We start from the raw sequence: 18207 nt of genomic DNA on the forward strand, positions 1-18207 counted from the left end.
AGCTATGTTCCTGTCAACCCAAGGATTGAAGGTAGGGGCTTTGTTCTCCAAACGTGGATCTCTAGCACCTACTCGTTGCCAGTTACATACTAAGCACATTGAATCAATGGTCAACTCTAAAAATTAGAGGGAAATAACCACATAAACCCAAATCACACTAAGAATGATCACTAAAAACAAAAAATGATAAAATAGAAAACAACAGTAGATTTAATATGAAGGTTATTTATCTAACAATAGAAAACCAACAATAACCCTGATCTAGAAAAAAATGAATAGGGAAGGAATATAAATAATTCCTTTTAAATAGCTACTATGCATGATTTTAATGTATTTGGAAATTTAAAGAGAGTAGATTTTTTTTTTTTAATCCAAGTTCACAAAAAAAAAAAAAAATCCAAGTTCACAAAGATATAGACTACCTGAATAAATCAATGATTGTAGAAGGACATAAAAAGTGTCCCTTCAAAGAAAAGCTGAGAGAAACTTGCCAGTTTATTTTCAAAGCTAAATAAAATTATGATTTAAGAAAATTCAACAAGGGGGATGCCTGGGTGGCTCAGTTGGTTGGGCGGCTGCCTTCGGCTCAGGTCATGATCCCGGCGTCCTGGGATCGAGTCCCACATCGGGCTCCTTGCTCCACAGGGAGCCTGCTTCTTCCTCTGACTCTGCCTTCCACTCTGTCTGTCTGTGCTCGCTCTCTCGCTGGCTCTCTCTCTGACAAATAAGTAAATAAAATCTTTAAAAAAAAAAAAAAAAAGAAAAGAAAATTCAACAAGGATGGCTCCCAAGAAACAAACTGTAGATGATTATCATTGGTGAGAATAAATACAAATAAAATCCCTGCTAATTGAATCCAGTCTTTTCAAAGTTAGAAGCTCATTCTAAATGGAATAATTAGAATTTCACTTGTTCTGGGTCAATTGTGTCATCAATTTTTATATCACTCCAGATGACTATAATGGGGGAAAGAGCCCTAATCCAATACCAGTGATCTCTGGATCAGAGTTTGTGAACGAATCTGGGGAATCTTCAGAAGCATGCCCTCTGCCCAGGCAGTGTCTAGGGCAGCGGGCCTGTTCTGTCCTGAAGCCATCCATCTTCTCAGTCATCCTGAGTGGTCACAAGGCACCTGTATTTTCTACATGTGTCACTGCCTAAACAGGGTTAGAAAGTAGTAGTCTATGTGTCATTTTTAAGTGGTTTCAGAGTTAAAACACATGCACAGGATAAATATTTTAAAGTTACGATTTGGTACACAGACGTAAGTCAGACTCCATACCACTGATGCCCCTTCCCACTCTCTCTGTGTAACTTATCACTATATCAAGTTCTTTTATATACTTCCTGATTTTTATGTTTGCCTACATGTAGACATGCACATAACACTCTTTTTTTCTTCATAACACTCCTTTTATAAGATTTTTACATAAATGGTAGCAACTTTCCATACTTGCTATTTTTTCTTATACATACACGTGAAATTGCTATCACTACATATATAGTATTGATCATATCCATACTATTGATATGATCATATCAATATCGATCATATCAATACATATATAGTTGCCTTATTCTTCCTTACCAGCTGCATAGTGTATGTATTCCATAATTTATCCTGTCAATTTAGTTTTTTTTCATTATTCTTTGCTTTCAAACAATCCTATAAATATCCTTGCACACAAATTATTTTGTATATGTGTGATATCTCTTTAAGATAAATTCCTAAAGGTGGAAGCACTAGATCAAAATGTATACATAGTTTTGAAACTTCCTGTTCACACAGAATCTTATATACCCTTCATGTCCCCCCCCCCCCATCACCAGCTTCAGTAATCATCAGCTAATGGCCAGTCTCATTTTATCTGTATTACCACCCACTCCCCACCCTCATGTCAGTTTTGAAATAAAACACAGCTACATCATTTCACCCATAAATATTTCAGTATGAATCTCTAAAATATATCACAATTTGAGATAAGATTTTCACTCCTTTAAAAAAAAAAATAGGGGCGCCTGGGTGGCTCAGTGGGTTAAGCCACTGCCTTCAGCTCAGGTCATGATCTCGGGGTCCTAGGATCGAGTCCTGCATCGGGCGCTCTGCTCGGCGGGGAGCCTGCTTCCCTCTCTTTCTCTGCCTGCCTCACTTGTCTACTTGTGATGTCTCTCTGTCAAATAAATAAATAAAATCTTTTAATTAATTATTTAATTAATTAATTGAATAAAAGGCAGTGGGTACGTGGGTGGCTCGGTCATTAAGCGCCTGCCTTCAGTTCAGGTCATGGTCCTGGAGTCCCTGGATCTAGTCCAGTATCAGGCTCCCTGCTGAGCAGGGAGTCTGCTTTTCCCTCTGACCTTACCCCTCTCATTCTCTCCCCCACCCCGCCCCGTCTCTCTCTCACAAGTAAATAAATAAATCTTTTTTTAAAAAATGATGCCACTGGGGCGCCTGGGTGGCTCAGTGGGTTAAGCAGCTGCCTTCAGCTCAGGTCATGATCTCAGGGTCCTGGGTTCGAGTTCCGCATCAGGCTCTCTGCTTAGCAGGGAGCCTGCTTCCTTCTCTCTCTGCCTGCCTCTCTGCCTACTTGTGATCTCTCTCTCTCTCTCTGTCAAATAAATAAATAAATAAATAAATAAAATCTTTTTGAAAATAAATAAATAAATAAAAATGATGCAACAGCTTGCTTTATTACTCCACCTAGAAATCCCCCAGACATCTCAGGTGTAATGTCTACAACCAGGTTTATAATGCCACTTTCCCTTCCATATAGCTCTAAAAATCCTCTTTTACTTCCATATTTCTAATATATCTTGTGCAACAATATATTTAAAGTTTAAAAATAGTCTGCCTGATCTCTCAAGCCAGAAACAGGCTATCGGCTAAGATTTCTTGTACCTTATCTTCCACGTTTAAAATGGTAGCTTTAGATCCAGGTCTGGACTTTGTCACTAGCTAGATGAGGATAGCCGAGCCCCACTAAGCTTCAGTTTGTAGCTCATAGTAGTACACCATGGAGTTATCCTGAACATTTAAATATGAAGGTACACCTAGCAGCATTTCTAGCACACAGAAAATCTAGAATCAGAAAGGAAAATTTAACATTATGTTGCCACTCAAAATTAGTTAATTGCAGGCATGTCTAAACTGAGTCATTCTTAGTCCCATAATTAAGTTCCTCTAACTGTCCTCCCTCTTGGTGAATGGCCCCCCACTGCCCACCAAGTTCTTCAGGCCAGACACCCAGGGACCATCATTGGCCTTTCTCTCCCTGATAATTCTGAAATCTAGTTTGCTTTTCCACTAGGACATACCTGGAACACACACATCCCTTTTGTGAGTACCAAAAGGAGGTACTTTAGAATAAGCCCATAGGGCACCTGGGTGGCTCAGTCAGTTAAGCATCCACCATGAACATGACCAAGAAAAAGATCAAAGTTCTTAGCTCAATATTTTAAATGTGCTTTGAGTGTTAATGAAGAAGTCTTATTTTTTAAAAAGTTTTTATTTATTTTAGATTTTTAAAAAAAATTTGTCAGAGAGAGAGAGAGCGCACGCGTGAGCAAGCACAGGCAGAGTGGTAGGCAGAGGCAGAGGGAGAAGCAGGCTCCCCGCCAAGCAAGGACCCCAATGTGGGTCTCCATCCCAGGATGCTGGTATCATGACCTGAGCCAAAGGCAGCTGCTTAACCAACTGAGCCACCCAGATGTCCCAAGAAGTCTTATTTTTATTGTATTTACTTACATTTGGCATGACAAGATACCAGTCAATATTCTTATTCTATTTTGGTATATTTAATTATGTGCATAATTTTTCAGGGACAAATTAACTGTGATAAATTAGGAATTCTACCTCTCCATGATAAGACTGTACTTTATGAAATCTAGGCTATTATTTGATAACAACCCAGCACCCCAATTCTTGTGAATTCTTGTGAATATAACAATTCTTTTTAGGCATTTAAGTCTGGCATGGAATTGATCGTCTATTTCCCTAGAGCACTAATACTCCACGCTGCACAATACTTACCACAAATGTTACATATCAGGCAAGATAACTTTATGGAAGCTTAACTGTATTTAAATCTAACTTTATATTCATAAGACTGAATACACTAATAGGATTAGAAAAAGCCATTGTTAATCAGTATATATTAAAGAGGAAAATTTATAAAAGGAATTACAAGCAATGGACCTACCAGCATAACCAAAACCACAGAAGAGCTGTTAAATTGTTGGAAGAATTGTAGGAACAATTCTTCATATAACAAAGCTCAGGCACTTAAAGAGATTCTTCTGAATCTCATCAAATGGCTTTGAAAATGCAGCAAGAATTGTTTAAATAAAGCTCATAAAAGAAATGATTTTTTGAGTGGGGGGAGGGGCAGAAGGAGAGGGAGAGAGAATCCCAAGCACGGAGCACGGAGCCCGATGCAGGACTCAACCTCAGGATCCCAAGATCGTGACCCAAGTCGAAATCAAGAGTGGGCCACCCAACCAACCCAGCCACTCCGGCATCACAAATAGCTGAATTTTTGAAATAATATATTTTGTTCAAAGATTGGAGCTGCCATTATTTAAAATAGCCAAGATCTGGAAGAAACCTCTGTGTCCATTGATAGACAAATGGATAAGGAAGATGTGGTACACACACACATACACACACCACACACACACAGGCACTCCTATTGTAGGTCTTAAACACGGGTGGGTGGGGCACCTGGGTGGTTCAGTCATTAAGCGGCTGCCTTTGGCTCAGGTCGTGATCCCAGGGTCCTGGGATGGAGTCCCACGTCGGGCTCCCAGCTTAGCAGGAAGCCTGCTTTTCCCTCTCCCACTCCCCCCGCTTGTGTTCCCTTTCTCCCTGTGTTTCTATCAAATAAATAAATAAAATCTTAAAAAAAAAAAAAAAGATTGGAGCTGCCACCCTGAATTTTAATTGTCACAAGGGACAATACTAAGTAGGTCAACTGAACTCAGTAATGAGATACACATTTCCTACTTGAGAAGTAATTTCGTTTGGCAAATATTTTTAAAGCTGCTATTTAACAAACAAAAATTTGCATATTTAACTGTTACTCTCGGCATTCTTAATGGATTGCATTGAAAATACAGGGGGAAATAATAGGTTTCAACTTGTGAAACATATTCAAGGACTCCAAAGGAAATTATTATGACAAGCAAAACAAAAGTCATCACCAGCTTATTGCAATATATTGAAAAGAACATAAAAAGAAAGTGGTTCGAACGAAATAAAATAGCATATATTGTTTAAAATCCTGTTTGTGGGCGCCTGGGTGGCTCACTAGGTTAAAGTGTCTGCCATGGGCTCAGGTTGTGACCCCAGGGTCCTGGGATGGATCCCCCAGCCCCCACCACGGAGTTGGGCTCCCTGCTCAGCAGGGAATCTGCTTCTCCCTCTGACCCTCTCCCCTCTCATGCTCTCTCTCTCTCTTTCTCTCCTGATAGGATACACAAGATACAAATAACATAAAATTGTTCCCTGGAGAGGAACACAGTGCATCTTCAGGGGAATAAAACTTCTCTCCCCATTCACACTTACGAATTTTATTTTTTAATTTAATTTAATTTAAATTCAATTAACACATTGTGTATTATTGTTTCAGAGGCAGATTCAGTGATTCCTCAGTTGTATGTAACACCCAGTGCTCATTATATCACGTGCCCTCCTTAATGTCCATCACCCAGTTAAGCCATCCCTCCAGGAATCCCCAGTTTGCTTCTTTTTTTTTTTTTTTTTTTAAGATTTTATTTATTTATCTGACAGACAGAGGTCACAAGTAGACAGGGAGGCAGGCAGAGAGGGAGGGGGAAACAGGCTCCCCACTGAGCAGAGAGCCCAACGCGGGGCTCGATCCCAGGACCCTGGGATCATGACCTGAGCTGAAGGCAGAGGCTTTAACCCACTGAGCCACCCAGGCGCCCGTTCAGTTTGTTTCTTTTTTTTTTTTTTTTAAAGATTTTTTATTTATTTATTTGACAGAGAGAAATCACAAGTAGACGGAGAGGCAGGCAGAGAGAGAGAGGAAAGGAAGCAGGCTCCCTGCTGAGCAGAGAGCCCGATGCGGGACTCGATCCCAGGATCCCGAGATCATGACCTGAGCCGAAGGCAGCGGCTTAACCCACTGAGCCACCCAGGCGCCCTCAGTTTGTTTCTTATGATTAAGAGTCTCTTAGGGTTTTTCCCTCTCCCTGATTTTGTCCTGTTCTTTTTTTCCCTCTCCCTTCCCCCATGCTGCTGTGTTTTATTTCTCAAATTCCACATATGAGCCAATCATATCATAATTGTCTTTCTCTGAATAACTTGTTTCACTTAGCATAATACCCTCTAGTTCCATCCACGTCATTACTAATGGCGAGATCTCATTTTTTGATGTCTTGAGTAATATTCCATTGTGTGTGTGTATATATATATATATATATCACATAGTCTCTACCCATTCATCTGTCGATGACCTTTCCATAGTTTGGGTATGTGGACATTGCTGCTATAAATATTGGGGTGCAGGTGCCCCTTCGGATCATTACATTTGTATCTCTAGGGTAAACACCTAGTAGTGCAATTGCTTGGTCGTAGGATAGCTTTATTTTTAACTTTTTGAGAAACCTCCATACTGTTTTCCAGAGTAGCTGTACCAGCTTGCATTCCCACCATCATCCTTGCCAACACCTGTTGTTTCCTGACTTCTTAATTTTAGCCATTCTGACTGGGGTGAGGTGGTATCTCATTGTGGTTTTGGTTTGTATTTCCTTGATGCTGGGTGATAATGAGCATTTTTCATGTGTCTGTTGGCCATTTGTATATCTTTTTTGGAGAAATGTCTGCTCATACCTTCTGCCCATTTCTTGACTGTATTATTTGTTCTTTGGGTGTTGAGTTTGATAAATTCTTTATAGATTTTGGATACTAGCCCTTTATCTGATAAAACATTTGCAAATATCTTCTCCCATTCTATAGGTGTCTTTTGGTTTTGTTGACTGTTTCCTTTGCTGTGCAGAAGCTTTTTATCTTGATGAAGTCCGGATAGTTCATTTTTGCCTTTGTTTCCCTTGTCCACACTTATGACTTTTAAATCATGTAAATTTATGATCTATTCAGAAATTGGGTAAATGAACGTTAGAAGTTTTAAAAATCACATCATAGTGGGGCACCTGAGCACCTCAGGTGCTCTGGCCCTGAGCACCTGGGTGGCTCAGTGGTTTAAAGCCTCTGCCTTCAGCTCAGGTCATGATCCCAGGGTCCTGGGATCGAGCCCCGCATCAGGCTCTCTGCTCAGCAGGGAGCCTGCTTCCCTTCCTCTCTCTCTGCCTGCTTCTCTGCCTACTTGTGATCTCTGTCTGTCAAATGAATAAATAATATCTTTTTTTAAAAAATCACATCGTGGGGCGCCTGGGTGGCTCAGTGGGTTAAAGCCTCTGCTTTTGGCTCGGGTCATGATCCCAGGGTCCTGGGATCGAGCCCCGCGTCGGGCTCTCTGCTCCACGAGAAGCCTGCTTCCTCCTCTCTCTGCCTGCCTCTCTGCTTACCTGTGATTTCTCTCTGTCAAATAAATAAATAAAATCTTAAAAAAAAAATCACATTGTAGTGGGCGCCTTGGTGGCTCAGTCAGTTGAACTTCTGGCTCTTAATTTCAGCTCAAGTCATGATCTCAGGGTTGTGAGATCAAGCCCCACGTTGGACTCCATGCTCAGCATGGAGTCTGCTCGACATTCTCTTCCTCTCCCTTCACTCCTTCCCTTGCTTGTATGCTCTCTCTCTCTCAAAATAAATAAAGTCTTTAAAAAAAAATCAAGTCCTTGGGATGCCTGGGTGACTCAGTCAGTTGAGGGTAGACTCTTGATTTTTGACTGATGTCATGATCTCAGAGTCCTGGGGTGGAAGCTGGCATTGGGCTCTGCACTCAAAGGGGAGTAAGCTTGAGAAATCCCTCTCCCCCTGCCCCTCCTCCCTCTATCTCTCTAATAAAGAAATCTTTTAAAAATAAAAATGAGGGGCACCTTGTTGCTCAGAGGGTTAAGCCTCTGCCTTTGGCTCAGGTCATGATCTCAGGGTTCTAGGATTGAGCCCCGCATCAGGCTCTCTGCTCAGCAGGGAGCCTGCTTCCCTTCCTCTCTCTCTGCCTGCTATTCTGCCTCCTTGTGATTGATCTCTCTCTCTCTCTCTCTCAAATAAATAAATAAAATCTTTTAAAAAATAAAAATCAAGCCCTAAAATACAATTGAACAGGATCAGTGTGGAAGGTCCAGGAGGAATGGGCACTTTTTCCAGTCCTGCCACAAGATGGCAGCAGAGTGATACCAAAGATTGGTTCTGGACACTGGAAGGATGGCTAAGTCAAGTCTCCCTCCCCACCCACAACAGGCAAATCCAGGTAGGTTCCTGCCCACTTTTGCCCTGAGTTATTAGACTGTGGCTGGACCAAACCATCCCCAGATTCCTTTTTTTTTTAATAAGATTTTTTTTTTCTTTTAAGAGAGAGCGCACATAAGTGGGGGGAAGAGCAGAGGGACAGGGAGAGAGACAAGCAGACGCCCCATTGAGTGAGTTACTTTAAGGCAGGGCTCCATCCCAGGATCCTGAGATCATGACCTGAGCCAAAGTCAGACGCTTAACCCACTGAGCCACCCAGGTACCCTCATCCCCAGGTTCCTGATCCACAAAAACTGTGCGAGATAATAAATGTTGTTTGAAGCAGCTACATTTTGGGGTAATCTGTTAATTGGCAGTAATTAATACACTGGACATCATATGAAAAAATATTTAAGTACGTGAGGTGTGTGTATTAAGATTTTTATTTTTGGGGGGCAGGCTCCACACTCATGCCGGCCTGCTGCCCCCAGGAAAAAATAATTTATTGTTGTGGGGGAACACCTGCATGGCTCAGTTGGTTAAGTGTCTGACCTCGGCTCAGGTCATAATCTCAAGGTCCTGGGGTCAAGCCCCATGGTAAGCTCCCCACTCAGCAGAGAGTCTGTGTGTCTCTCTCTCTCTCTCTCCCTCTACCCCTCCTCTGGCTCGGGCTCTATTTTTCTCTCTCTCAAATAAATAATTAAAATCTTTTTAAAAATTATTTTTTAAAAGTAATTCTACACCCAGAGTGGAGCTTGAACTCTTAACCCCAAGACCAAGCACAGCATGCTCCACCAACGGAGCCAGCCAGGCTCCCATAAGTATGTATTTCTAAAATATACTTTTTTTTTTTAAATTTTTTTTTTATTTGACAGAGAGAAATCACAAGTAGATGGAGAGGCAGGCAGAGAGAGAGAGAGTACTTTTTTTTGTTTTTTAAACACAACCACCACCAAAGCCATATCACATATAAACATTTCAAATTATTTATATAAGGAAAATATTTAGGTATTTGGGGGAAGTATCTGGGGGAAGATAAGGATATCTGCAATTTACTTTGAAACATCAAAAAAGATATAGATTGGTAGAGGTATAGATGGTTAGTTATATGATAAAGCAAATATAGAAAAATGTTTATGGTAAAATAAAATCTAGGTGTTAGGTCTAAGATGGCTTCACCGTCTCTGTATCTTTGAAATTTCTTTGTACTAAAACGTTGAGGGAAAAGTCCATCATTTAAAAAAGAAAAAAGTCCATCATTGTTCAAGTTTCCAATGGTCTCAAAAATGTCACAATTTTTTCTTTGACTGTTCATATCAAGGTCCAAATAAGGTCTACATATTGACATTAGTTAGTCTAGAAGTTGCATGGTTTTAAACCACAGTATTTTGTCGCCTTGTTGTTACAACGATAAAGGCTTCTAGCTAGCTAATATAGGACAGCATAGCTCATATCCCCAGCTGGCTCTTTATCCATAGAGTTTGAGCTCTTCTGTCCTGCAACTTGGCAAAGCCATTTCTTTTTTTTTTTTTTTTAAAGATTTTATTTTATTTATTTGACAGAGAGAAATCACAAGTAGATGGAGAGGCAGGCAGAGAGAGAGAGAGGGAAGCAGGCTCTCTGCTCAGCAGAGAGGGATGCGGGACTCGATCCCAGGACTCTGAGATCATGACCTTGAGCCGAAGACAGCGGCTTAACCCACTGAGCCACCCAGGCGCCCCGACAAAGCCATTTATTTCTAAAGGAGATCTGCGCAAGGGCAGCAGCAGCTTCTCAATTCAGGCTTCCTGACTCCAGGTCAGCGTCACAGGGAGATGTGCTCTAACCTCATCCCTGCAAGGCCCACTTCAGAGCCACCCGATTTCCAAGGTCAGGTACCCCCTCCCTGATATAAGCTCTTGGCTGCCTGTTCTGTCTCCCTGGGGCCTGGGATCTGTGCTAGGGCACAGACAGGGTCAAGGTCCAAAACACCTCTGTTGTCTATGACTTCTAAGGGCAAGGCAGGGTCCCAACTCCCCACTCTTCAACCCATGCCACGGCACATTCAGCAGGTAACATGGCAGGAAAGAATGTTTTGCTCCCCTCTGATCCCTGACTCTTCTTGGCACCCCAGGCACCAAACCCATGGGAAGGGCAGATGCCTGGTTCGACTTCTCCACCTCCGGCCAGAACACAAGGAGCTGATACAGTTGGCCAGTGCGGTGAGGGGAACCCGATAGCCAGTGCAGTCTAGATGACACATGCCATCATTAGGCACATTTGTGGGCAGACATGAAGTTGCAGGACAGGTGCCCCAGATGCCTGTCTGTGCTCACACCAGAAGTATCCATTGCCCCAGGGAGCACAGCATTAAATAGCAAATTCAAAACACTATGACAGGTTGAGAGAGATCACAGAAAAAAGGGAAAACTTAGTTTTAGTACTCTTAATGGCACTTTTTTCCTGCTGTTTCATGAAAGGCTGCCGCATTTTCATTTTGCACTATCCCCACAAATTAGGTACTTAGAACTAAGACAAGCCCTGAGGTCCTCCTTTATTAAACGTGTGGGAGGGGCGCCTGGGTGGCTCAGTGGGTTAGGCCTCTGCCTTCGGCTCAGGTCATCATCCCAGAGTCCTGGGATCCAGTGTCACATCGGGCTCTCTACTCGGCAGGGAGCCTGCTTCCTCCCCTCTCTCTCTCTCTTTGCTTGCTTGTGACCTCTCTCTGTCAAATAAATAAATAAAATCTTAAAAAAACAAACAAACAAACAAACAAACAAACGTGTGGGAGTGAGCAAATGAGAGAACATTTGGGTCACATTTTCTTCAACAAATATTTACCAAATCCATCTGTGTGCCAGATGCTGGGGATGCAATGGAGTCTAGATCAACAACAAATGGATAAATAGAAAAGCTACACTGTTGGGGCGCCTGGGTGGCTCAGTGGGTTGAGCCGCTGCCTTCGGCTCAGGTCATGATCTCAGGGTCCTGGGATTGAGTCCCGCATCGGGCTCTCTGCTCAGCAGGGAGCCTGCTTCCTTCTCTCGCTCTCTGCCTGCCTCTCAGTGTACTTGTAATTTCTCTCTGTCAAATAAATAAATAAAATCTTTAAAAAAAAAAAAAAAAAAGAAAAGCTACACTGTTCTCCAGGGTGACAAAAACAGCCCAGAGGTGGGTAAGACAGGAAGCAGCCCAGACAGTCGCTATGCAGCGGAGAATCAATTTGTATGCATGTTTAACAAATGCGGAGTCAAATATGGATTCATAATAAACCAAGAGATCATGCACAGAAAAAAAAAAAAAAAAAGGAAAGAAAGAAAGAGAAAGAAAAAGAAAAAAAAACCCAAACAAGGGAAATTATGCTGCTCTCCATTCTACTCAAGGGGTGAACAGCAAATGCTCCCGAGTCAGTATGAAATACGGGCATAATCCACTACTTCCTTAGTTCCCATGTCTCACCTGGATAAGTGTGCATTGAGGGTTTTTTCATACAACATGGTCCCTGAATCCGAACTTAACATAGATCATTAGCCAAAGCCACAGCAATCTGTTTCAACATGGGAGGAAAAAGGACTATGCTCGACATTACAAAAGATGAAAAGAAAAAAAAGTATCTTACCTTCCAATGTGATGTCATCTTAAGGTTCGTTCTTTCTTTCTTTCTTTTTAAAGATTCTTTTTTTTAAATATATATTAAAGATTTTATTTGTTTATTTGACAGACAGAGATCACAAGTAGGCAGAGAGGCAGGTAGAGAGAGAGGAGGAAGCAGGCTCCCTGCTGAGTAGAGAGCCCGATGCGGGGCTAGATCCCAGGACCCCGAGATCATGACCTGAGCCGAAGGCAGAGGCTTTAACCCACTGAGCCACCCAGGTGCCCCTCTTTTTAAAGATTCTTTATTTGACAGGAGCACCTGGGTGGCTCAGTGCATTAAAGCCTCTGCCTTCGGCTCAGGTCATGATCCCAGGGTCTTGGGATCGAGCCCCGCCCGGATCAAGCTCTCTGCTTAGCAGGGAGCCTGCTTCCTCTTCTCTCTCTCTGCCTGCTTCTCTGCCTCCTTGTGATCTCTGGATGTCAAATAAATAAATAAAATATTTTTTAAAAAAGATTTTATTTATTTGAGAGAGAGAGAGAGCATGAGAGACGAGAAGGTCAGAGGGAGAAGCAGACTCCCTGCAGAGCTGGGAGCCCGATGTGGGACTCGATCCCCAGACTCCAAGATCATGATCTGAGCTGAAGGCAGTCATTTAACCAACTGAACCACCCAGGTGCCCCTTAAAACAAGTTTTGTGACAGAATTTGAGGAGTGATTAATATACGCTGTGATGGATACAATGACTCTTGGGACTGTGGTTCTTCTCATTCTGGGGAAAAGTAAAACTCCTTCCCTGAACAGGAATAGGTAAAAATACAGAGTTATTGTTATTTTAAGAGAGCTCAACTGTGTTTAGATGGGTGCCTAAGGAAGCTGAGCTGGCTAAGAGGTAGACTGTCAGTTATCTATTGCATCTCTGAGCCCTTTGCTTGAGTTGTCCTGACCTTGAGCCTCTCTCTCTATCCTCATAGAGTCCAGTTTTAGCAAGAATCTTGCTAAGTCAGTTTAACCAGAACCTCCTGAAACCCCACATCTGATCATCCTTGACACCTGACCAAATTCTTCATTCCCCCAACGCCCCAAGACAATATTTGGTCACCCTGACCAGCCTTCAGAAAGAATTCTGTTAGGTCTATTTAGCAAAGAATTACCCCACCCTTTTTGTAATTTTCCATCCACTGCCACCCACTTTGGCTCTTAAATCCCACTTTTCCTTGTATTCAGAGTTGAGCCCAATCTCTCTCCCCAACTGCCAAAAAAATCTCCCTTGCAGTAAGTTAATATATATATCAAATTAAATATATATATCAAGTTTGATATATATCAAATTTGATATATATCAAATATATATATATTTGATATAAATATCAATATATATAAATACATTGATATATATTGATATATCTATATATATATCAAGTGTTTTTATTCTTAGTTAATATATATATATGACTCATGTCTAGTGATTATATATATATATATCTCTCAAGTGTTTTTATGCTTAGTTAATATTTCTTTTACTATGGAAAATTTCAAGCAGAAAAGCAGAAAGGACCCATCACCTGCTTCAACAATGATCACCATTATAGTGTTTTTCATGTAGTTGCCCCATTAAGCTCCTTTTTCCCCTTTATTGAAGTATTTTAAAGCAAATTCCAACATCATATTTCATATTTACGTCTGTATCTCTAACAGATAAGCACTTAAAAAAATGAAAAACCTGATGACCGACAATTTATAGATTGAATCTTGGATTGAATCTTGGATTCATTTCTCTTTTTATTTGTGGGGCAGTGGGTGAATTAAAAAAAAAAATTCTGTGAGGGGCACCTGGGTGACTCAGTGGGTTGAGCCTCTGCCTTCGGCTCGGGTCATGATCCCGGGGTCCTGGGATCGAGCCCCGCATCGGGCTCTCTCTGCTCAGTGGGGAGCCTGCTTCCCTTCCTCTCTCTCTGCCTGCCTCTCTGCCTACTTGTGGTCTCTGTCTGTCAAATAAATAAATAAAATCTTTAAAAAAAAAATTCTGTGAATTAGATAATAATGTCGTGTTAGTATTAATTTCCTGATTTTGATGATTGTGCAGTGGTTATGTAACAGGGTGTCCTTGTTTTTAGGAAATACAAGTATTTGGGAAAGTTGGGAAAAGCTGAAGTATTTGGGAGTAAAGTATTTGGGAGTAAAAGGTATATTTGTACCTTATTACCTTAAGACAGTTAAGAAATACATTATTTATCTATATTCATCTCTGTTTAATCCTGATGTGCTGCCAGGGTTAAGTACGGCTGCCCTAGTGGTTTTAGTCATGACTGTGGCATAGCCTAAAAGGGTTTAACAATCTCTTTTAAAGAGGGCTTTTATAGCAATTAAACTCCCTTAACACTTTCAAATCATGCTTGTAAATTTGATAAGTTAGACATTTCCATTTAAAAGCTACAGTAGGTTGGGGCGCCTGGGTGTCTCAGTGGGTTAAGGCCTCTGCCTTTGGCTCAGGTCATGATCCCAGGGTCCTGGGATCGAGCCCCACATCGGTCTCTCTGATCCATGGGGAGCCTGCTTCCTCCTCTCTCTCTGCCTGCCTCTCTGCCTACTTGTGATCACTCTCTGTCAAATAAATAAATAAAATCTTTTTAAAAAATCTTGAAAAAAATAAAAGCTACAGAAGGCTAATTTAACAGATGAATCTTTGCTCAATGCTTAATACTTTTTGAAAGATTTTATTTATTTATTTAAGATTTTTTTAATTAATTAATTTATTTATTTGACAGAGAGAGAGAGAGATCACAAGCAGGCAGAGGCAGGTAGAGAGAGAGGGTGAAGCAGGTTCCCCATGGAGCAGAGAGCCCAATGCAAGCCTCTATCCCAGGACCCTGAGATCATGACCCGAGGCGAGGCAGAGGCTTAACCCACTGAACCACCCAATTGCCCCAAGATCTTATTTTATATATATGTTAAAAAGAAAAATCACAGGCCCAAGATAGGGTTACTTGTGCCAAGGCCCCACTTCAGTAAACCAAGACTTAATAGTTAACCTAACCGTAGTTTTCCCCAGGAACATATGGGGAATTTAACTGGTCAACACTAGGAGGTAATTCCATAAACCCCAACCATCCTCTTTAAGAGGAAAACCTAACCTAAAACAATGCATTCTTAGCTAATCCCCCCTCTCCAGGCCTTTCAAAGCCTTTCCTTTTCTGTAGCTTCAGGGCGCTCCCTAACATTCGCTGGATGACATCCTGCCCATTCATGAATCATTTAATGAAATCTTTCAGATCTTCACATTGACTCAGTTAAATTTGCTTTTTAACAAGCCTGCCGCTCGAAAGCAGTAAAAATAAGAGCTCTCCTTTCTTGCAGTTATTAGCTCAGTTAGGCAGTAAGTTTGCAAGTTATTACCAAGATTATAACTGTTAGCTCGGTTATGCTGTTCTATGAGGTCATTTAATGCTCTCAACACACCTCGGAGGGAGATCCTGACTCAGCCCCCACGTTACAAAGACGGCCACTATCTACAGGCTCGGAGACGCAATCTCACAGTCTATGTAGATAGAACGAGAAGTTGGAACTCGTTTATCTGCTCCCTCACTCGCTCTCCAATACCAACTCCGGTAAGGAGAAATCTGAGAGATCCCGGGAAAGGAACTGCACTTGCCCCAGACGGCTATCTCCGAAGAAACAAACCAAAAATGTATTCCCTGGTTCCGTTTTCCTTTCCACTTGGACCAGCAGAAATTCCGAGTAACAGATGGATGCTTCGTGCCTTTTGGCGTGGGGGCGGGACTGGGGTGTCCCCTCCGCGCGTCTATTGCACGAACCCGAATCTGCAGCGGGATTCACCCGGCTTCCCCCACACCCCACCCGCCAGCGCAGACCTGGGACAGGGCGGTCACGCGGCACGCCGAGGGCGTGGCCTGGGATTCCCCGGGGAGGGGAGGGCTTGTGTGTCCTTGGGCCGAGAGGGGAGGTGACTCCGGCCGAAGAGGAGGACGCAGAATGAGGGCCCTGCGGGTGAGGGCCCCCCTAGGGCCGGGCTGGGAAACCCAACCGGAAGCCCTCGCCCCAATACGAGATTCTAAACATCCCGGGATCCGGGGACTTGGAACGTGAGCCCCCCTCAGGGCTCCGGACCCCCTTCTAAACAGCCTGGGATCCTCAACCCCCGCCTCCTATAACCCAGGGATTCTGAGACAGCCTAGGACCCCTAACATGGCCCAACGCCCCGGTTTGAGCTTCTTCCCTTCATCCAGGGCCCCTTTTAACACCTCGGGACCTAGGCGGTGGGAACTTAACACCGCTTCTCGCCCCCCACCCCCACCCCGGACTTCTTAGGCAGTATGGTAACCCCGCTAGGCACCCAGACCCAGGACAGATCATTCCCGGGACTTGGGCCACTCCCGTTAATCTAGGAAACCCTCCCCACCAAAAAAGCAAAACCCCGCCATCTTGGGACTTGAACCCGCAGATCAAATGTCCCTTCTACGTCTGCTTTTCTTCCAGGACCCCCTAGACAATCGGGAAACCTCCAAGCCAGACTCTCTAGGCGCGAATCCCTTTTTCTGGGCCTTTCTGGACAGAACCCCTTCCCTTCCTCATACTGACAGTTCGATTCTTGCCTTTGAGACACACGCAAGGAAGAGGGCCATCCCGGTGTCAGGCCTCAGCGTTCCCGTCCCCTCGCCCCCCAGCCAGACCCTTTGGGGACACCCTTTCAGGTGTCTCCGATTCCCTCCCCGCCAGGTCTCCCAGGCGCTGGTTCGCTCTTTCAGCTCAACTACCCGGAACCGATTCCAGAACCGAGTGGCTGAGAAACAGAAACTCTTCCAGGTAGGCGGAGCGGGGGCGGGGCGGGGTGAGGGGAAGAACCCAGACCTCAGGCTCTGTCCTGGAGTGGAGTAGGGGGAAACGGGGAACAGTCCACAGAGCAACCTGTACCCCTTTCTCATCTGACGCCTCCACTACCCAGGCGGACAATGACCTCCCGGTGCACTTGAAGGGCGGGGGAACCGACAACATCCTGTACCGAGTGACCATGGGGCTCTGTGTAGGGGGTGAGTGCCGGCCACCACCGCCTGAGCTGCTGGGGGAGGAGGAGGGGCTCAGCTGGAGTGAGCTTGCTGAGTTTGGGGAGAGGGCTAGTGGCTGGGCAGGGGCTTAGGGGAGGGGATTGGGTTCTGGGCTGGCCAGGTTGGGGGGCACGGTCCAGGAGTCCACATAGCATGTAGGGAGGGAGGGAGCACCTAGGGCTTGGGCTGCTGTCCCAGGACGGGCTTTGGGGTCCAGGGAGGAATTGTGGAGGAAGTTGGCAGCCAGGTCTGGAGCAAGGCTAGGGAATTCTCCACCTGAAGGGCAGTTTGGGAAGGGAGCTGGGATCCAGACTGGTGACTGAGGAGCCTGCAGAGGGGCTTAAAAGCAGAGATGTGGTCCAGGGAGGCAATTAGGATCTCACGCTGTGTCCCCTTACTCCCTCCCTAGGCACCATCTATAGCCTCTACTTCCTTGGCTGGGCCTCCTTCCCTCACCAGAAGTGAGACCAAGAAACTTGCAGAACCTGAACAAGCATCAATAAATGTGCTGGCTTCTTGGGGAACCCAGCCCAGCTGTGGCCTCTGTTTGTTGGTGTTCCCTCCCACCCCCCCAGCCCATCCTACCATCAGCAAGGAATCACGACACAATGACAGCCCCATACCCCAGCCCTGAGTCCCTCCTGCTAGAGGATTACTACTGCTACACAAGGCTCCTTGAACGATGTTGTTGTCTCTCAGCCCTCCTGAGGAGCTAGGGACCCGAAACAGTACCCCTGGGCTGTCTCTTAGGGCCTAGGGATCTGGGATCATGTCCTTGAATTTGAGAGGGATTCTATTCTGGGAAGGCAGCCCCTCTCCCTGTGGAGGCCTGAGGGTGGAGAGGAAGGTACTGCGCATGGTCCATGACCCAACAGAGGCAGAGGAAAGTGAGGACAGACTCAGGAGCAAGAGGCAGCAAGCATGGCCTTGGGGAACAGAGTAAGGCCGGGGGTGGGGTCGGTGGGACAGGGGTGGCACTGAGACCTCCCAAGAGCCTGGCTCTTGCAGCAGCAGCAGAGATTGCCCAGGCTTCTGGGTCCCAGTCTCAGCCTCCACAGGATCTGGAGGGGATCTCATCAAGAACAAGACTACAGCTCAACTAGAATCCAGTATGAGAAAAAGGACTAGGAAACATGCAGATCCAGGCCTGAGGACAGACATGGAGACAGATCAAGCCACCCCCACCCTCTAGAACCTAGACT

The 18207-nt window shown here is 44.2% G+C and overlaps 1 protein-coding gene across 1 annotated transcript; it reads left to right on the top strand.

Annotated features, from left to right (window-relative positions):
* The first annotated feature begins 15842 nt into the window (after positions 1-15842).
* Positions 15843-17533, top strand: LOC132006023 (cytochrome c oxidase subunit 7A1, mitochondrial). The gene is made up of 4 exons (XM_059383631.1): positions 15843-15950; positions 16680-16766; positions 16906-16990; positions 17415-17533. The coding sequence occupies exons 1-4, from the start codon at positions 15936-15938 to the stop codon at positions 17468-17470; spliced, it is 243 nt and encodes an 80-aa protein (XP_059239614.1). The 5' UTR covers positions 15843-15935; the 3' UTR covers positions 17471-17533.
* Positions 17534-18207: the final 674 nt, after the last annotated feature.

The sequence above is a fragment of the Mustela nigripes genome, chromosome 17 (genome assembly GCF_022355385.1).
Source record: "Mustela nigripes isolate SB6536 chromosome 17, MUSNIG.SB6536, whole genome shotgun sequence".
In the NCBI taxonomy this organism is placed as follows: Eukaryota; Metazoa; Chordata; class Mammalia; order Carnivora; family Mustelidae; genus Mustela; species Mustela nigripes.

What these genes read in the sequence shown, in the direction of transcription:
- LOC132006023 (XM_059383631.1), top strand. An exon ending in AGAAACAGAAACTCTTCCAG is followed by an intron (nt 16,767 to 16,905) that starts GTAGGCGGAGCG and finishes TCCACTACCCAG; the next exon opens with GCGGACAATGACCTCCCGGT. An exon ending in CATGGGGCTCTGTGTAGGGG is followed by an intron (nt 16,991 to 17,414) that starts GTGAGTGCCGGC and finishes CTCCCTCCCTAG; the next exon opens with GCACCATCTATAGCCTCTAC.